Genomic DNA, 22,253 nt, shown 5'->3' on the forward strand with positions numbered 1-22,253 from the left:
CTGAAGCAGCGATAGCCTGAAAACCTGACCTGTTGGTGGCCTTCGAGGACTGCAGTTGGCCACCCCTTCCTTACCTTATTCAGGAGGTAACCCTACTTCTGCAGCTTTTCAGCTGAAAACATTGCGAAATATACAATACTGTCACTCCTCCCGAGACGCAAAGCGCGGCACAATTACAATGTAGTGCGCGGCACATCGAATTTTACAGGCAACGTTCCTGACGCGACAAGCTTACAATCTAATCTGCCACGTGGAGATATAGCTGGGCAGTACTGATGGTACCTGTGGCCAAGTTATGCCCATGGCCAGCGGTGGATTTTCATATCCGCCGCCCCGTGGCACTTCACTGTGGCGCACGCCTCCTTACCCGCCACCCCGTGGCACTTCCCTGTGGCGCACGCCTCCTTGCCTGCCGCCCCCCTCCTCCTCCTGAACCGCAGCGTCAAATGACGCATTACGTTGCCATGGTAACACGATGTCACGTCATATGATGCTGCAACGTTGCATTGCCATAGCAACGAGACGCCATGTGACGTCACATTGGTGACGTCCGCGACATCATTTGACGCTACGGTTCAGCAGGAGAAGGAGGGAGGCTGGTACGGGGGCAGCCGCAACAGCTAAGTGCTTCCCATCAGGCCCGCTAGGCCAGAGAGCGCGGTAAAATTATAGGGGGGCGGACATTTTTGCCGCCCTAGGCCCAGGCATCATGGGAAATCCGCCACTGGTCGTGGCAAGAACAGAAGCAGAGGAAAAGTCCCATAAAGGCCTCTCAGCCTCGAAATAAAGCGCAACGTACAGTAGCTATCGACGCGCAAAGAAAACACACTATGTATAAGAGTCTTTTTTATGCTGCAAGTGAAACCGTAATAATTACAATGATTGTCGATCGATCACATCACTGCTTTTTTTTTAAATCACACTACTCCTTTGGGGGGGGGGGGATTATGGGATATACTGCGCTGCTCCTTCTAGAATAAATATACCCTCTTATTAGTATCGTACTGCTTTTAAACACAGTACCAAATACGGTATATATATATTTTTTATTAAATTGCCACAATGTTTAATCTAATATTTTTCAGTAAAAGCACATGAGTAAAAAAACAAAACAAAAAAACCCCAATCTGCAGCAGAAATCCCTCTGATGTGGCTTACTTGTTCTTGTTATAAACAACTGAGATCAGGCGGGGATCATTAACCCCATCACTGCCGAAAGGGACGGCAGCAATAGCAATCCCGTGACATTGACTCCAATATGTTTTCATGTTATTGACATGACAGCTTTTGTTAACCCTGTGTTGTCCTAACTTAGTCATCGACTGAGCCACTGATTGAGTCACCCGTGCTGAAGCAGAGATATCCTAAAAACATGACCTGTTGGTGGCTCTTGATGCTGAGTACTGTTATACTGGGGTAATTGATCGACGAAAGAGAAATAAGTACAGTGGCCAACTCCAGTCCTCCATGGCCACCAATAGGTAAGGTTTCCAGTTTATCCCTGCTTCAGCACAGTTGGCTCAGTCTTTGACTGAGGCTGGGGCCATGGTGCCGCAGACCGTGCGGATGCGTCCGCATGCTGAGCGATAAGATTGCCTTAAGGCAGTGATCGCGTTCATGCGTTGCGCGGGCGGGAGGGGGCGCGCCTTGCGCAAGAAATCAGTTGAAATTCTATTCTGTTAGTCCAAGCACACAAAGACCTAGCTTACTTACTTTTTGCAGTTTCGCCCTTGACACAATTTAACATCGCCATTAAAATCTCATAGAAAAATATCTGAGGTGTATTTCTAATTAAGACCAAACGATTTAGTCTAATTAGTCATTTAAAAAAATTAAGTTGACATTATCTGGGGGTACGGGGTGTTGCTATTATTTCTTTTTCACACCAAAAATACCTTTACATTTTTTAATTCACAAATATACACTCCCAAGTTCTTTTTAAAAAAACATTTTTTTTACTGCCTAAATATTCCATCTTAAAATACAAATCAAACAATTTAACGCGTATATATGTTTTTTAATTAGTACTCAGTACCACTACTTTTAGAAACCACTGTCCATGAGAGCCCAAAGGGCTTCCCCCCATCCCCCCTTCCCCCACGTGTGATTGGCTAACTCTGGGAATGGGATGGGAGAAGCTGAGCTGCTGGAGTGTCACGGTGCAGCTCAGCCAGGCAGCACTTAGCATCGCTCTGAGAGTGGCCATGCAGCTGGGAATGAAGGGGAAAGTCCTCTCTTGAGGCTGTTTTCCTTTTCCGCTTACACACACACACACAAAAAAAAAGCAATCTGGAAGTCCAGGAGATTTATTCCCCCAAGAGGAAGGCAGAGGGGCAGGAGCAGTATGACCGGGAACAGACCCAACATGCAGACAGGGGCAGATGGTAAGTTTGGGGAAAGTTTAATAAATAAATAGAAAACACTGGTATGCCTGTAAGCTGCTTTTGGGAGCATGGATTTGTGTGTTGTGTGCGATGTAACTTGTGTTGTTCTGCCTCTGTTAGTGGGGTGAGTGTGAAGCCCTTCATAGGGTTTGCTAGTGGGGTAGAGGAGGGCTTTAGCACAGCTGTTCCTGTGTGAGTCCTGTGCAGGGAGAGCACAGCTGCAGTTACAACACTGGTTCTGTGCAGGGACATTCTCAGTGCAAGCACAAGTCTAAGCTAAAACTCTTTAACTTATTAAGGGTTTTATTTTGGGTTATACTTGCCCATGAGGCATTTTAAGACTGATGTTCCTGTTCAGTGGAGATACAATTCTCCTAGACATCTGACTTCATAATTGGGATCTATTTGACAAATTCCTCTGTTGTGAAATAAAGGGTATATTGTCTTATAGCTCGGGTCTGGACGTTAAAAGCAGGCACTAGCATATGTGATTGAGAGAGATTAAATTGCTCTTATTCTTGCCTTTTTTTGTATTTCATGCTGGCAAGGTTTGTAATAATACATTTTAAAAAGCGCATTTCTTTCCGGATGTTAAGACATTTTAACCCATTCAGTGGAGCATGTATTTATAATACGATCGTGCTGCCCCTTTGGTGTGAAGATCAATATAATGAGATTAATACCCAGTGTGTGTGAGTATGATAAAGGAGGAACATAGGCAGGTGGATGGCTTTGAGTCACTTTAGTTAACACATGTCAGGAGGGTGTGTGGATTGATTCTCAGCCATGAGTTTGTTTAATTAAGTTGCTGTTCTACGAGAGGGTATGATTATATTTTGTGCACCAATAGCTCTTCTTGTCTGAAATTTAATGTATTAAATTATAACTGTAGTTGCCAACAGAACGTACAGACTAATTATAGGCAAAGCTGTCATGAGCAATTAAAACTGGCTACATTTGTGTTTAAGCTTAAAGTGTGTAAGTAAAAACAAAGGGTATAGATGCAAATGTGACAATGTAAATATTAATTGTGGCTGCTAGACTGTGTGTAAGGATAATATTTTACCGAAACACTAATTATAGCCCCTGAAAGGGAACGTAGATGGTGCCATACATCAGGGCAAGCCTATAACCAGACGCTGCCAATGAGCCAAAGCATAAGCGGAAATCCCACTGTCTGTATATGAGACACGTTTCATGCCTGTATGTTACCGAGCACAAATCGGTGGCTCTCCGTGACATAGATAAACGCATTGTATTGTATGTCTTTATTTATATAGCGCCATTAATGTACATAACGCTTCACAGTAGTAATACATTTGACTTTCCTTTTTTTGAAAGCTGGACCAGCTTGTTATAGGTTAGAGCGGGAGTCGGAGTACTAATTAAGAGCGATACATAATTGTATGTGCAATCGTAGGATTAAGAAATGGGCTTCACCGTCGGTCTGCGCCATCTTCCACAATCGCAGTCACGTGATTTCTTGGGGTACCAATCGCGTGCTCACAACCAGCCCACAGGGACGTGAATGGACCTCCCCCTACAAAAAATGAGCAAAAATAGCATACCCTCTGTGTCACGAGACCCCTGTGCCTGTGTATGCAGGAGTGCAAGCCATGCTGTCAATTTCGTGTTCATTAGTCCCTTCAATCTGTTCCACTGTGGCCCTTTTAAAGGAACATATGTTTTTCCCAATAGGTGGGAAGAAGGGGGTCTCGAGCTGAACGGTGTTCATTTCAGCAGTAGGGGTTCCCTAAGATACTTACTGCGTACGGGGCGCCGGTAGCAACTCCGCAGGTTTAAATGTCCCGGTCACGCGGGCCAATAGGAAGCTGCAAGGGATGATGTCACGGCTTCCTATCGGCCCGCAGGACATTTAAGCCGCCATTTTGTTAGCCCCACATAGCCCAGCCACCACTGCTACTGGCACCCTTTATGGAGGTAAGTATCCCAGGAAGCCAGGGGTTCCCAGAGAAGAAATGTACACGGTTCAGCTCCGGAGACCCCCTGCTTCAATCATAACGCGAAAAAATATTTTAAAGGACCGCAGGATTGCTGCTATAATACCCGACTCCGACGCTGGAAATGTGACACAAAACCACAATGATTCCATGGTGGACTAAAGCATCTGAGTGTTCTGGTTTACCCAGTAGGGTCCTGGTGCGCACAAATAGCCCAGGAGTATCTTAAAACGAAATACATTCCTCAATACTATGCTTTAAAAAATATTAATATCACACTTTAGATCAGTTCCCATACTCTCTGCTCCATATATTACCACGTCACGGAAACCTGTCCAGGTCAAACCTTCCAAAATGTGGTCACTTTGTTTGACCACTCAGCTCTTCTTCCCTAGGACAGCAGGACTTGTGCAGATAGTCTGTATTATATTTATTTCTTCATATACAGCCTTGTTTACATGGAATCTGTTATACTAACACTTATCAGGCATGTGGTTACAGTAAGTGTGAAGTCTCACCACATTCTGATTACAAATTGTACAGTTTAGAAATGTAATAATCAGGTATAAAGGTAACTTTGTGATGTCTTTATTCCTTGGACACTTGGTATTTGGCTAAATGAAATCCGATACAGTATGTATTTGATATTGCTTAGAATTTTCCAAGCATTTTTAATTATCAATTTTGGAGGTGTGTGTGTGTGTGTGTGTGTGTGTGTGTGTAATGGGTGCAGGTTTGTGACACTTTGGTTATACCGGTCAGTGGAGAGGCAGTGCTGCTTAGTAAATTCCTTTGTGTAGGCCAGCAGGCTCATATTGACTCCTTTTTAATAGGTTTTCTCATGTATTGTATTAATATTTGGCTGTTACTGGGGTTTTTTTTTCCATACGTTTTGGATGCTTAGTTTTTGTCTTGTGTTTGAGGCAGCTGAACTATCTTTCATGTACAACCGCTGTCATTTACACATATAGTCCCAACACTTACCATGAGAATATATCCATGACACATACTGTATAACTTCAGGGAATATTGGATGAATACATATAGTCGGTTATATTTATCTATAATATATCTATTTATATCATGTTATAGCAATGACGGCAGTCTATGTAGAACTGTGTATTGAAGAACAATGTGGGTACAGTGTAACCCTGCCCCAATATTCTTGCAAAGATCTGTGTAGCAACTGTTTTTGAAATTTGATCCACAGGACTGAGCCCTAACACTACACACACTTTCTGGTGCCAACACGTCTATTTTGCTGTGAACAGAGCGGATCTCAAAGTGTAATGGTACAGGACGGTAGGAGCATCACCTAACCTCGGTATCTCGAGGACTAGTTTTGTAGAACATGGAATTCCTCTCTTTAATATATTACCTTTTCCTAAAATCCCTTTGAAAATGGGATAAAAAGAATGCACATGATTAGGTTTAGGATTCGGGTTTTTGCTGTTGCATTCCAACACAATACATTTTACTTATTTTAATGTATTATGACCAATATTGTGCGATGTTAAGCAGAAATGCCAAACTATACGAACAACCAACAATTTACCGTCGTGTGTGACGGAGCATTAATAAATCAAGTGCACAATGCTTTTCAGGACACTGCTTTTACTCGGGTAATATAGCAACATGACTGTCACAACATATATTTTGACTTTTTAACTAGTAATTTGATCTTCTTTGCCATTCATGCTGTGCTTGGCCCATAAAGTACAGCTGTGTGATTGTCAGCAATGCACATTTGCTTTTTTAACAGCTGTAGAGCAAATAGAAGCCCCAGACTTGGCAGATGTAGGGCACCTTCTGATTTCCACAGTTGGCAAATGCAGAACAGGCTCAAACAGCATATCTGCTGGCAGCTGTGATGGGATGGCGAGGAAGGAATTGAGCAAACTAAGGGCTGGTGATTGAAGGGTTGGTCAATAGAAAGAGGTCGATATGACTTAGATTAAAGAGACAATCCAAGTGGCACTTATTAAAAATAAAAAAAAAATATATATTTTAATTTGCAGCCTTTGATGACCTTTAATTGTACATGAATTACCTAAGCTGCCGATCAATGCGTTCTCCCGTAATTGTTATAGCAGATTCAGCTTCCCTGGGTTCACTAAATGGCTGCTTTTCAGTTTCAATCAATCCTTCAGTCGGTGTAACTCCGCAGCTACAATGTATTCTTATATTACTAAGGTAACATTACAGTATCTATTGTTGCAGTTTGCAGCTCAAACTGCTGGGAATATTGGCAACAAATTATCACAAACAGGAAAGTGTTGCAAAGATCTTGCACTGCTAGTGAAGTGTGCTAAAGTAGCAATCCAAGCCTGCAAATTCTGTTACATTTTTATATAGGATTGAAGCAGGGGGTCTCCAGAGCTGAACCCCATTAATTTCAGCTCGGGGACCCCCTGCTCCCAGAGATTCTTACCTCCGTGATGAAACAGGACTTCTACATTTAAAGCTCCCACGTTACATGGGCCAATAGGAAGCCGCACTGATGATGTCACAGCTTCCTAATTGCCTGCAGGACACTAAATCGATGAACACCGCCCACTACGTCATCTTTGGCAGCCAATGAGCTTCTACCGGCATCTAATTCAAAGGTAAACATCTCCAAAAGCTGGGGGTCCCCGTAGCTGAAAGTAACAGGGTTCAGCTCCGGAGACCCCTGATTCAATCCTACAAAAACCTCTCGGGCTTGGATTGCCACTTTAAAACCTGCTATAGAAATGAAAGGATGCTTATTGTGATAGAAAGGGGCCGAGTGACCAGTATAATAGAGGTTAAGCTCGGAGCCCGGCCCCTGCCGTTCTTCCCTGGGGCTCATTAGGACACCAGACCCCTGAGCTACCCTGTTCTTACATGCCCGGTGCCGGATCTGGCTTTGCGGGGCCCACGGTGGCATTCTGCTGCGGGACTCGCCCTGTATAAAATAAAGAAAGATGGACTTACCTAGACGAGGAGCCCTCCTCCCGCAGTGCTGCAGCGGCGTGACGTCACGGCATCTTGGCAACACCACGCCGTGATGTCAGGTTACCATGGCAATGCTACACTGCAGGAGGCGGCCTGCTGCGATGAAGGTAAGACACACACACTAACCAGTCACCCCCTCTCTGCCGGTCCGGGGGCCCCACGCTCCCCACCCCCCCCCCTCCGGTCAGTTGAAAGTTGGATCCCGGCGCTGACAGAAGGGAGTGTGGGGCCCCGTAGGCCCCAGGTGGCCACCTTGCCCCAAGTCCGGCCCTTGACTAGTCCCTTGCATCCCATGTAAACGTGCTCTCTGTTTCCAGTGTGTAAAAATGTAACTGCAAGTATCAGAATGTGTTCTGTGCAACAATAAAGTGGGGCCAAAGTCTCTGGCCATGCGGGGCTGAGAAACACTTAGTGCTGCCCACACGTCCAGAGAAAATGGTGCTGCTGGGACTGGAGGGGGAGGAGAAAGTATCTATGGGCGGTGATCAGCCGGACGGGCCATCCACCTGAAAAAGCGGAGCATGTGGTTGCCTGCCCAGCGGGGGAGAGCCTGTCGGACGGGGGAAGCCGTTGCCGCGTCCCTCTAGTACGTGCTACTACCATTGGCCCGTTCGTATTTCCCTCCACAAGCCCTTTCACTCTCTAAGCCTGCCCCCATCCCTGATTGGCCAATGCAGACAAGCCCTTGCCTCCTGATTGGTCCGTGAGCAGCATTCGTGCTCTCATTGGTCACCAGCCCCTCTACCATACTCTCCTATGGCAGCGGGGAAGCTAGATAAGGGGAACCTTATCAGCGCTCATTCTGTCATGCAGACGGACTAAGCGGTGTGCTCCGAGGCTGTGCCGGAGACGCCTGAAAACGAGGCTGAGAGCCATGCCAGGGGGAAATTCAAAGTGCTTTGTGCTAGGGGACTGTGTATTGCCGGAGAAGCAGAGGGCGGGAGATGTGCAAGTGTTCTGCTGCGGATTGTACCACAGAGGTCTGGGCGGCCCCTACCTCATCGCAGAGTGAAAGTAAGCCCTGGGGAAGCCTTCAATGTGACGCTCGGCACCTAGCCAGGTGGGATTCCTCCCGTATACACCTGTGTTAGTGTCGCTCTGGTTGTGTTATTGTGTTGTGCTTGCTGGCTCCGGCTGGGAAAAAATGCAGTAAGTATTGTATAATAAACTCATTTATTAAAAAATGAAAACACACAGGATATTGCAGGGGTGCTCCTTTAAGCACAAGACTGAAAATTATTGGCACCTGAATAGCAATCACAGATTGGACAGCTGTACGGCTGTCATCAGCCATGTAATGTATAATGCGCACACATCCCATCTTAAGCAATTGGCAGCAACGAAGCTCACACATACACACACATATATATAATACACACACACATATACATATACACACACACACACACACACATATATACACACATACATACATACACACACACACACATACATACACGCACATACACATACACACACACACACACACACATACATACATACATATACACGCACATACACGCACATACAAACACGCACATACAAACACATACACGCACATACAAACACATACATACACACACATACATACAGACACGCACATACACACACACACACACACATACATACACACACACATACATACATGCGCGCACACACACACACATACACATACATACACGCACATGCATACACATGCATACACATACATACACACACATACACACACATACACACACACACATACACACATACACACACATACATACACACACACATACATACACACAACTGTAAAGTATAATAACACTGAAAGTATTGGTTTTGTGTAACCAATGATCAAGACATTTATAAACAGTCTTTAAATAGAATTAATTCCACTGGAGTAGGCCGTGTGTACATTTTCATGGTGCCTGAAACAAGGTTACAGGATATTGATTTTGAAGATATTACCGTTATGAATGTGCCGGGACTTGTTTCAGAATAACTGCATCTTGCTTCAAAATAGTTTGAGACTGAGTACTGTTACTCTACCGAATGTACATTATTTAACTATTGTACTGTAGTTTTGGGGAAATGCCTTCCATCAAATCTTGGAGGGTAGTTTTAAGAAGATCATTCCTACACAATAATAAGCTTTCATTGCAAGTCTTTAGCCGAGAGACTTTGAAGGAAGCTCCATGCACGCAGGGGCCCACACTAATAATAATAATGCAAGCTGATGTTCAAAAGACCAAATTAATTATCCTAAATCAGGGGAAGCCAACTCCAGTCTTCCACAGCCATCAACAGGCCAGGTTTTCAGGTTATCCGGCTTTAGCACAGGTGGCTCAGTCTTTGAGAGCACCACCTGTGCTGAAGCAGGGATATCCTGCAAAATAATCATAAAAAAATAAATAATTTTAATGGTTGAATGAACATTTTGACTTGCAAATTGGTAAACAAACCAACAAAGGCCCTTCTGCTCTAGCATTAATGCTGGGACTGTTTTTTATGAACTGATTTAAACCAGGACTGCCCAACTGGATGCATCAACTTGCACATCCCCCACCTCTCTCAAGAGATTAATATTGTTGTAGATTTATTTTTTATGTACCATGAAAAACCATCCACAGCAGAGTGGAAAATCTGATCACCATGGAATATGTTTTCACTGTGTCTCTGAAGGCATTAAACTCCATTACCGACATGTACTGAAAACGCTGCTTCAGTTTGTGCTCGGTTGGGATATTGATCAGCTTTGAAATAATAATCAAGCGGAAAACAGAATGTTTTTAATCTTGGTGAACCATTTTGTGTTCACTAAGCCCCGAAACTAACTTGTTTATCTTCTGGCTGTCAGTTGCACATTTGATGACATCAGGAAGGGGGTTTGCTAAGCTGTGGGATACCTCCCAAACATCTGTTTATTTAGGCACATGTACCCCAGCTATAAAATGACACCTTTTTAATGAATATTACACAGTATTTCCTATATATTATTGTACTGGATGGTACAGTAGGAAAAGGCGCTACTGTTGTAGTCAGAGATATTAAAGTTTTACTAGCTATTTTTGTAATTGGGATTTGTTAATATTTATGCTTCTGGTTCTGATAACATTGATTTTAGTTTTTCCATTTACAGTACACTTGTACTTAAATGCCACATTTGGAGAATATTAGTGATAATTTTAGAAACTAATCAATAATAAAGGATTTAAAGACTATATTTTGATTTGTTTGCAAATGATAATTATAAATACAAAGGGTTACATGAAACGATGGTGTGCATGAAAGCATAAGCTTTACCAAGATTTTAGAAAACAAAAAAAAAATTTTTTTTTTATAATAGAGGGTTGGAACAATATTGGATCACTATTCTGTCTTGCGTGGACATATATTATAATTTTATTTTAAATGCCCATTATAGAATTACAGTATTTCAATGTACAGGTCAATAATACATATTACACGGCTCGTGGAAAACTTCCATTCACAATTGGGGAGAACTATATTCAAGCATCACATTTTTTTGTTTGACACCCTTATTGTGAGGTTAATGTGCAGTGTTCTCTACTAAACTGTGATGGTTGTTGTTAATTGTTACCAGCCATTTAGGGGACTTTCTGTTAATCTCTGTTGCGGTTTAAGTAAATATCCACTTCATTTGTCACTCTTGCTTTTTTGACTAATGCAGTTCACTATTCTAAAAGTGGATAATGAAGATGCCTTTAATGGTTTAACAGCACATTGACTACGATTTTAGGTGGATACGTATGTCCAAAGATTCACATTTGGACAACCAAGGACTTCAGTCATTGAAAAAGTATTCTTCTTGAAGCAGAAATCCACTCTGCATTATATCTATATCTGGGAGGTGGTGCTGCGGAACAGGTCCAGGGCAGATATTCTGCCTCCGGAGCACTAAATAGCTGTGAAGTCGGGATTTGCTCCGACAGCCAATAGAAAGCCGCAATGTAATCGGGAGAGAACTTCGATTGGTGACACAGGGCCATATTTGTAGTTGTTTTGTTTCTCGCAGGCACAGAAAACCAAGCTTCTGTAAAGAGTTTTTTTATTTAATTTTTTTATTTTAAGAAATGCTTACCCTGTAGCAGATGTGGTTCTGACCACGACCTACTGGGACCAAGCCACACCCTGTTCAGGTACCCTTACAAAAAAAATCATTTTTGAAAGGTGTTGGTGCTTTGACTGCAAGATTATAACTTCAAGTGTTGACTCCATGAATAAATGCCTTTTTAATCAAGTTCAACTTGACTGGATTATATAACTGTTCAGGTGCTCATCTGTATGGAAACTATGGGCCATGTTTGCTGAGCAGTGATCCCGCAATAAAACACATTCCAGTGTGGTGTAGTACATATCCTGCTGATCACACAGTTCATCCTATAAGTGGTTGCATCGCCTATTTACAGGAAAAGGGTTAGACCATTCATTCCAGTTGCTGAAGCAGTGATATAAAAGCATTACGTTACTGGTCTTTCCTTATCCGAGGCTCAATGTTTTCAGTGACGATGAGTGCTTTTATCACACAGCCGGAGATGCTGAATTATCTGCTTGTAACCTACAGTATTTTCCATTTAGATCAAGTTCTTAGTCTGGGAAAAATTCCCTATTATTTACAGTTTGCATCTGGAATGGATATGGTTTTTCCATGTGAACAAATGTAAATCCATAATGAAACCAATCGTAACTCTGCTTCTTTAGCTATGTTTACCTCATTTTGAAGATGACGGTGTAGAGAAAATGTATCACAAAAATACATGGACTTTACTTATTCAGGGAACTTGTCTAAGTTGACACGGTCAGTGCTCATTTGCATGTAATTACCCAGAATACCTGGCTGCAGTGGAAATACTGTTTGCAAAGAGGTCATGGGGAAGGCAGGTTTGTGGACATGTCTGACATGTGAATGTGCTCACACGTGGTATTTTTATTTGATAGTTGTTGGGGTTAGATATTGCAGGGATTGTGTGGTTATTAATTTTCATTTTCAACTGGTTTCAGTTGGTTGGAGGTTAGGGGCCCTCCTCCCAGGGTTTAAGCGCACCCCTCCCCACTTTTTAAGTAGTAGGTTTTTTCATGTTCCTGTGCAGGACAGGCGCGCTGAAGTCATTCTCCCTCTACTGCCAGTGTATGAATAGACCCAGATAGCTTAACTCATGTCTTCCCCCTTCCAAAGCATAACAAGTCATTATTGTCTTTCTTAACTTTATTGCAGAAGGAGAAAACAAAGGGGTACTTGCAGGTGTAGTGTGAGTAGAGAGAGCTTCTCTGTCTGAATGCTTGTATGAGGTTAGACTACGGTAAAACAGAAAGGCCTTGCCGGGGCTGTAGCAGGCAGGTACTGTACTCACTGTGTCCTGGGTGGAAAAGGAAGTGAGGAGCAAGGGTCACACTAGAAGTGAGATGGGACTAACTAACTGTCAGCAAGACAGGGGGGAGGGCAGAATAGCCCATTCTCAGTTTAGGAGAATAGGAGGTTGCTAGGGCAACCAACACTAACTAGGGCTGTGTAAACAACATGTAACAATAATGTTACCTTTCACATGCAGCTAGCTGCTGGGACAGGGAAAATAACAGGCAGCCAAACTAGGGAGACACGAGCTGCAAAGGGAGACAGAAAAATATGAAATCCTGTTCCAGGTCACTGACCCTTTTCATTTAATGCCATGCAAAAGTATGTAATGCATAAGAATGCAGTGCAAGGGTCTCTGGCAGCGCACGTTATTGGTAATCACTCGCAGGACTTAATGCAACTAAAAACATTTCAGATTTTTATATTTCCCAACAGAGTAGTTTTTTTCCCCATGCATGTTCACGAAACTTGTGACGAGAAGTGCAAGGTTTCCAAAGCCCTGTACACACTATTTACTGAAGATGCTAGCACAGGGATGGCCATCACCTGATGAAAGGTCCACGTGGGACCTGAAACGTGGTCTTTCCACTGTTGTTGGCTGTCACATTACGTGGAGAATTGCATTATGAACTTGTGAGTAGAGCTCTACTTTTGTATCTCTGTCTTAGAGGAGACATTGTCAGTCATTTACTGAGCTACTTTAGCCACCTGTGCTGAAGCAGGGATATTCTTAAACCCTGACCTGTTGGTGGCCCTGAAGAACTGGAGTCGGCCACCCCTGCACTAGTCCATTAACCTGAGCCTGATAGGAACATTGTTTCCAGAACTCCCAAACAAACAAACCCCTTCGCACAGGGTGGTGAATGGCCTCGCAGAATTGCCTGGTTGTGTTCTGTGCGAAACTGCAGCATTGAAACTGCAGCTACAGCTTCTTGTCCTGGAATTTATGTATATATAATTGACATTTTAATTTGCACTCTTAACTTGCTTTATTTTTAAAGCAGTGGCAGAGATGTTTAATTTATTCCTCGCGCTTTCCTGCAATGAACTACATTATGCACTGTGCCTGGTTTGCAGCTAGATTAAATGACTTGGGATATTGGAAAAGATTAGTGCTTTGTGCTGCAGCTGTAAGACTTGGCTGGGGTTGTCATCGTGAGACGCCGCCGCCGCCGCACTGTAGCATATCTCTCAAAGCGATGGGTGAACGAAATCATAATATATTAGATGTAAACATCTGGTTTTTGCGATAGATCTATATTTTTGCATCAGACTGTGGAATTTACAGTCACTATATACTTTGAAGGGGAAATTACTAACATTAGATTTGTCGGGTACTAAACTGCAGTCCTGGAGGGCTATCAACAGGCCAAGTTTTCAGCGCTACCAGCCTGATGTTAATGGCACACGAAGATATTAACACCTTTTTGTCAGGCTTGTAATGTTGCAGCTGGTGTTGCTTTCTGCTCCCTATTCTATTACTGGGTGAGGCATCAATGCATTATTCTATACAAGCTCCTTCATCACTAGGCATTGCTAATGCACACATCGTGAGGGCTTGTATTATATAACACACGGAGGGCGCCATATGTGTGAGGAGAACCAAGAAAGTGTCATAGAAAAATACGTGTGTGTGTGCGTGTGTGTGTGTGTGTGTGCGAAACGAGGGAGCTCATTAAGTAGAAACTGGTTATTATAACATTATTTAAATTTTTTAATTTTTTTTAAAGGTCCTCCTATAATTATATTGTGAAATTCTGCAGAGCCCAAACCCTCTCTAATAGCGTGTCTGAGATCAGATGCATTGTAAGGAACCCCAACCCTCTCTAATAGCGTGTCTGAGATCAGATGCATTGTAAGGAACCCTGACCCTCTCTAATAGCGCGTCTGAGATCAGATGCATTGTAAGGAACCCCAACCCTCTCTAATAGCGTGTCTGAGATCAGATGCATTGTAAGGAACCCCGACCCTCTCTAATAGCGCGTCTGAGATCAGATGCATTGTAAGGAACCCCAACCCTCTCTAATAGCGCGTCTGAGATCAGATGCATTGTAAGGAACCCCAACCCTCTCTAATAGCGCGTCTGAGATCAGATGCATTGTAAGGAACCCCAAATCTCTCTAATAGCGCGTCTGAGATCAGATGCATTTGTAAATTTTTCTGTATTTTGAAATTACCTGAAAATTGCAGAGAACCCATTGGGGATGGACAGGTAACCGAACTGTTCATAGGAACCCCTATTTAAAAACACTATACCGTACTATACTGGTGTAGCTCTTGAGTGTAATACAATGTAAGACCAGTAGATGTCTCTAAGTGATTAATATTAAACATCTACTCTTAACTCGGTCACATTCTTTACTGTCGCCTTGAGCAGTAAAGGGTTACTGCATGTACTGTATACGCAAACTCGGCAGTTACCTATGGCTCCAGTCCCAAGAGCTTTACCATTATTTTAAGTAAGAACTTTCAATGTATCCCACTGTTGTAGAATCCATACGCTGTGCAGTTTAATTTATTTGCATGTCATTACCCAGAATCCCTGGCTGCAGTGAAAGCCTTGTACTGTATGCTAAGAGATATTGGTGAAAAGCAGGGTTGCAGACCTGAGATGTGAATATGCTCACAAGTGATTGTTTTAATTAAACCAGCAAATTAAAAAAAATATCAACCCAATTAGTACTTAAACCCATTTATGTAACATATGGCAATAGGGCTTCCATTGGATTGAACCAACTATTTTGGGACTTTTATCCAGGTTAAAATACATAGTGCTCATAGTAAATTAACGTGTCCGCCCTGGGTCAGTTGGGGATTGCCTGTTGAGTTTATCTACGTTACGAAGCATAACAGTATTATAACGCACACGTCACAGATTTTAATAGTTGGTACTTGGAGCGCAGGGTTTATTTTAACTTCTTTTTAGTTTTTTTATTTAATTACATATACAAGTTCTTGTTTAAGGTAATCCACATTACAATATTTTTCAGATCAATTTGGATTTTTTTTTTTTTTTTTAAATTGTAATAAAGAGGTTTTTAGTAAATCCTTTAAATCTTTGAGTGCCAGAGGGAGGCGTAGGGGGAACAACGCATTGCTTTGTCTGGCGCTCAAGGGGCCAAAGTTAATGAAGAAAATTATTATACAACAATCACTTTAGTGAGAACTTGTTTTTCACACAGGAAGAGAAAGTTCCCTTAGAGAACTTCTAAATATAGGACAACTTGCTCCTAATAATCCTACATCTGGAAATGTAAGTATATATGGTCTAAAAAGCTTATTTATTACTAATCTATTATGCATCAAAAGGAGTGTTCCAATGTTATTGATCTGATGATTTATTATGTGATGATTTGTGAGATCTTCACCATTCTTGTAACCTTACACCGTGTTACTTTTTATTGCTGTGCTTTGGACACCAAAGGTACACATTAATTATTAATATGCTTATGTTTAATTTTGGCCATTGAGGGAAAGAACTGTCTTCCAGCAAAGTACGGTGACCTCCAATGAGCTCAAGAAGAGCCGCGATATTTTCTTTTATTAACCCCTCGCCATTTGAAGAGACTGAGCTACAGTAAACATGCATTTTTAATAAGTTATTCCTGCGCTTATTGCTTGACCATATGGAAAATCCGGCCTGATTGTGACTTAAAATGATTATCCCTTCCTCCTCTTCTAGCTCTAGAATCCCTCAGTTCCCTTAAAATATTCCAATTGTAATTTACCAGTAAACAAAAATATTTTAGAAAACTTCCGCCCGGGTCACCGATGTGGCGTTCTGTTGGCTGTCGTAGTGGAGCCAATGATAATATTTTAGGAACAAGAGAACCAGAGCTGGAAGTGGAGCCATTCAGATTGTTACTTTAAATGTCGGAGTGGGGAAAAAAACTCCATACTTTTTAAATAAAAACATTGACATGTTTACAGCATACACACGCCATGATTTATATATATATATATATATATATATATATATATATATATATATATATATATATATATATATATATATATATATATATATATATATATATAATACTGAGTTAAGTTATGGTGAGTAAAAAAAGTGACAAAAACCCTCCACAGGAAAGCAAATATGCAAATATAGCTGTATGCTCATCTGCATGTCTTAGGCAGGTCTGCAACCCCGCCTTTCCCCATTATCACCCAGCATACAGCACTTCCACTGCAGCAAGGGATTCTGGGAAATGACATGCAAATGAGCACACAGTGTCACTTTTTGCCTCAATAACCATTTTTAACATGGTTCCCTATAGGCTATATATATATATATATATATATATATATATATATATATCTATCTCATGTATGAGATTATTAGCCAATCATTTATTTCATTAGCTATGTCTTCTATTGTAATATTGTTTCGAACCGTGTTTCTCCACTGGTAACTGTAGCCATGCCATCTATGGCTACTATTCTGCCCTTGTACTGGCAGTAAGCCCTGGTACAATCAGTTTGCCAGTAGTTGATATGGGTTTTTCCCCTACGAGGAGCTGCCTTTGAGTGACAGCGGGAGGCGGTGACATCAGGCCTGGGCATCACCAATCATGAGACAGACCTGGTGCCCTCCTCCTGGCAGTACTTAAGCGCAGGGCCACCCCAAATTCATTAGTGCCTTTCCCCACTTGAGGAATGCAGGTCACACATTAGAGGCTGATTATTGGGCCTTCTCCAGCCCTCTTCCCTATGGGGGAGTGCGAGTGTGGACCATACCTCTGCCAGGGAGGCAGGGAAGAGCTAGGACGGCTGCGGATGCCCTTGGCCTGTAGTGACCTTCCAGGGACCATCCTTCAGTGGGTAGCTGATAGTTACTGCATTGGGCAGCACCCTGCCGTATACTGTGCTGTACAGAAGAGATAATAAACCGTTCCTGTTTGCATATACCTCCAGCCTGGTGTTTGATGTTACTAGGGGTAGAGGTAACCGGTTCTACCCTGGGAGATCATCTTCAGTTCCCTGGAGCCTACGGCAGATGGAGGCGCTGCACTGCTAATGAATATGTAGGGTATGAGCCCCAGAAGCCTAGTCATGTGTCCCCACTATCCTCAGCGGATGACTCAGCCCTCCTGTTACCAGCTGGTATCATGCACCACATACGTAGTAATGGCCAAATCTCCCACCGGGGTGGGGGAAACACAGTTGCATAACTATATATGTAACAATTGATTAGATGAGTTGCCCCAACAATTGGAGCATCTCAACAGGGCTCCCGTGTGGGGGGAAAAAAGGTTTAGAAACCCTGGATTAGAATCTCACATTTCACCTTGGAATGCCACATCCTTCTATATTATGTAGCCAGGTACCCCTGGGCTACTAATCTGCCCTGCCTAACACACAAACCCTGGTACCAGTGCAGGCAGTGTTAGGGTTAAATCCATGCTCCTTGCTGCTGCAGTAAACAACTCCCTTTAGTGACGGGAGGGAGGGGGAGGAAGTGGGCCAAAGACCTGGGTACTGCCCTATCAGGGGCTCAAACTTAGGACCCTCCCCTGGGTACAAAAGAGGGCTGCAGCCTAAATTTAGGGGTTTTGTGCTGAGATGGAAGTGTGGGGCAGGGGTATGGTTCACCTTCCTACCCCTCCCTCCGGGGAGTGGGAACATCTACCCCATTCTCCACCAGTGAGTGTGGGAGTCAAGGATAGACCTTTTGGGGCCTCAAGCCCTGGGGGTTGAGTCCAGGGATGAGTCCTGCGATCTAGGCTCTGATCCAGACAGATACATGCGAGGGATAGGAGCAGGTGCTGCCTATGGTAGTCATCTCATGTCCCATGCAAGAGAGGTACAATCTGCTGCAATAAAGAACCAGTTATACCATTGCTACTGTGTGTTCTATGAAGGAAGAAATGCTTGTGGGGAGGTTACCCCTGTTTCTAATAGGGTCCCTGCAGGATGGAGGCGCTGCACCGAGAAGAGAAGGTACTACGCACCAAAAGCCTGTCCTGATAAACCCCACTACCACCGGCAGATGCTCAGAGCTTTTTGTGAGCCAGATGTTTAGCACCAACAGATAACCGCAGGAAATCTCCCTTGGGTGGGGGAAGATGGGTTACATTATATATAAGAAAGAAGGTAGGATAAGGAAGGAGAATCATTAAGAACTGAATAAAATAGTTCCCAGTAGTCCCATATATAGTTAGTGAGTCAGGGTAAAGGTCAGAAGGATCTCTTCCATTGGTTTCTCATTTGTGTGATTGAGAGAGCGAGGTGCGTGCGTGCGTGCGAGCATATAGGGTAATTCTGAATGAAGGCCTAATATCATAGATTAATTAGACTTGATCTTTGCTCCTTGCATATTTGACTAATAAAGAACATCTGGGTATATCTCACCTGAAATGAAGCTGTAATATCATGATGTTTTATGTGACGAGACATTAACATTTTGAATTCCTTACTGAAAGCACAGTGGCTTTGGTTTGGTGAAGGAGTGCTGGATGACTCTCGGGGGATGGTCCTTTGGCCTTTTGATGGATGAATGCATCCGAAAACCCCTTAGTCAGATCTTTGCAGGCTGGGGGATGGGTACTCCGCTCACCCTTCTATTCTCTATATTCTCTGTTGTCCAAATCCTCTGTTGCTAGGAGACCAGGGATAATCTATTAAATGTTTCAGTTTTGTTATTGCATGTAAGATTCATCATTAGGAGCGGATACAGCATTGTAAGAATGTTACTTGAATATTGCTGGGTTCTGGTGCATCTTAATTTTTTGACTTACAAAAAAACAATTATTTTGATAAAGTTTATGTATGCGGCTGAAGGGTACAGTAGCTAATTGTCCCGACAGCACATCCTCTTAACCTTCAGTGACAGTCTGATATATACAATTTCAACCCAATGTTTCAGGGTGTGACTGATGTGAACAGAGAACAGTTAATGAAGTTGACCCTGAAAAGGTACCCTTATTAACCATTTCTATGCTGAAGTCCGAACTGCTTCAGCTCGCTCATAATCTAGTGGTCAAAAGTGCCTGTGTGCATCTATGTATGAATTACTTTTACTTTCATCTTTTCTCCCTGATTCCATCATGAAATCACAGTACAATTTTCTGTTTTAATCAAATGGTGATCTTTTTGTGTTTGTGCTTAAAAAAAAAAAGTGTTGTTTACGCAGCCCTAATCATATTCAACACTAGCACAAAAGCTGCATTAATGTTCCCATTGGATACAAGTCCCTAATTACATGACGTACTAAGAAATATATTGTGTTCTGTGACACTGGTATTGGACTTTTTCACACTGAGGTTAAAAGCCGCGATCCCACCGACCCGAACGGCTTTTTAATTTTTTTTTGTAAATATATAATGACAGAATTCAAACAAGGAGACGCTCTGGCGCTGAGCCGCGCTATCTGTGGCTCTGGCGCTGAACCGCGCTATTTGTGGCTCTGGCGCTGAGCCGCGCTATCTGTGGCTCTAGCGCTGAGCCGCGCTATCTGTGGCTCTGGGGGAGGTCTCGTGATATTAGCCGGTTTCTTTAGGGAAATCGACAAAAATCCCACTTGTGAGCACATTCACGGGTCTGCACCCTGCCTTTCCCCATTATCTCTTAGCATGCAATGCTTCCACTGCAGCAGGGGATTCTGGGTAATGACATGCAAATGCACACATCCCTGCTGCGTTACACAGTTTTTACAGCACTGCATGGGTTAAAGAAGTGCAGAGCTGGTAAATCAAAATAGTTGGCGGGGGAAGACATTATGGGGGTTCCCCAAAGCTAAAAATAGCCTCTCTGGAGGATCCGCCAGTACCAATGTGATTTTAGGTGCGATTGCTGTTTAAAGTTGGTAAGCCGCTGCTAAAATAATAGGGAATTGATACCATAATGGACTGCGTTTGCTTAATAGCAACTGGAATGTGTGTTGCTAAGTGGGACATAATATAAGCGCTTATTTGTAATAGAGGGAACATGTCGCTTATTGTTAACTGTGGTCTTTTGAAAGAAGCAAGATTCCCAAAGCCAGTTAATGTTCCCTCCCTGTGCGTCTGGGAAGCGTTAACCTGTGCGCGACATACAGAGCTGGATGCACCCCGTGCAGTGGGGTGCATATGATTAGATTCCCGTGCAGTGGGGTGCATATGATTAGATCCCGTGCAGTGGGGTGCATATGATTAGATCCCGTGCAGTGGGGTGCATATGATTAGATTCCCGTGCAGTGGGGTGCATATGATTAAATTCCCGTGCAGTGGGGTGCATATGATTAGATTCCCGTGCAGTGGGGTGCATATGATTAGATCCCGTGCAGTGGGGTGCATATGATTAGATTCCCGTGCAGTGGGGTGCATATGATTAGATCCCGTGCAGTGGGGTGCATATGATTAGATTCCCGTGCAGTGGGGTGCATATGATTAAATTCCCGTGCAGTGGGGTGCATATGATTAGATTCCCGTGCAGTGGGGTGCATATGATTAGATCCCGTGCAGTGGGGTGCATATGATTAGATTCCCGTGCAGTGGGGTGCATATGATTAGATCCCGTGCAGTGGGGTGCATATGATTAGATTCCCGTGCAGTGGGGTGCATATGATTAAATTCCCGTGCAGTGGGGTGCATATGATTAAATTCCCGTGCAGTGGGGTGCATATGATTAGATCCCGTGCAGTGGGGTGCATATGATTAGATCCCGTGCAGTGGGGTGCATATGATTAGATTCCCGTGCAGTGGGGTGCATATGATTAGATTCCCGTGCAGTGGGGTGCATATGATTAGATTTCCGTGCAGTGGGGTGCATATGATTAGATTTCCGTGCAGTGGGGTGCATATGATTAGATCCCGTGCAGTGGGGTGCATATGATTAGATTCCCGTGCAGTGGGGTGCATATGATTAAATTCCCGTGCAGTGGGGTGCATATGATTAGATTCCCGTGCAGTGGGGTGCATATGATTAGATCCCGTGCAGTGGGGTGCATATGATTAGATCCCCGTGCAGTGGGGTGCCTAGGATTAGATCCTGTGCAGTGGGGTGCATAGGATTAGATCCCGTGCAGTGGGGTGCCTAGGATTAAATTCCCGTGCAGTGGGGTGCATATGATTAGATCCCCGTGCAGTGGGGTGCCTAGGATTAGATCCTGTGCAGTGGGGTGCATATGATTAGATCCTGTGCAGTGGGGTGCATATGATTAGATCCCGTGCAGTGGGGTGCATAGGATTAGATCCCGTGCAGTGGGGTGCATATGATTAGATCCCCGTGCAGTGGGGTGCATAGGATTAGATCCCCGTGCAGTGGGGTGCATAGGATTAGATCCCCGTGCAGTGGGGTGCATAGGATTTAGGTTAGAAGGTGTAGTACAGCCGTACGGTACAGGCACATTAAGCACAGGGTATGACTTCCATCGTATACACACACGGACAGTAGTGTTACCATGTGTATCTGCATAGCCGAAGCAAAACCTATATTTGTCAACTCGTCCTCCCCCGTAAAATTACTGCCAGAGCTTTTCTCCTTCCAGCCCCACTCTGTTTGGTAGCCGCATTTGTCATCGGCTCAGCTCCCGCCCCTTTGCACATTTATTTCCATGGCAACAATTCTAAGGCATTCTGCAGGCTGAAAACT

The 22,253-nt window shown here is 43.4% G+C and overlaps 1 protein-coding gene across 1 annotated transcript in view; it reads left to right on the forward strand.

Moving 5' to 3' along the window:
* Positions 1-2,194: 2,194 nt before the first annotated feature.
* Positions 2,195-22,253, forward strand: part of FGD3 (FYVE, RhoGEF and PH domain containing 3) — a 145,066-nt gene continuing 125,007 nt past the window's right edge. The window contains exon 1 of the mRNA XM_075574901.1: positions 2,195-2,384. Within this exon, the coding sequence (XP_075431016.1) occupies positions 2,345-2,384 (40 nt within the window). The 5' untranslated portion in view covers positions 2,195-2,344. The remainder of the gene's footprint in view (positions 2,385-22,253) is intronic.

This window comes from Ascaphus truei, chromosome 17, assembly GCF_040206685.1.
Source record: "Ascaphus truei isolate aAscTru1 chromosome 17, aAscTru1.hap1, whole genome shotgun sequence".
Taxonomy (NCBI): Eukaryota; Metazoa; Chordata; class Amphibia; order Anura; family Ascaphidae; genus Ascaphus; species Ascaphus truei.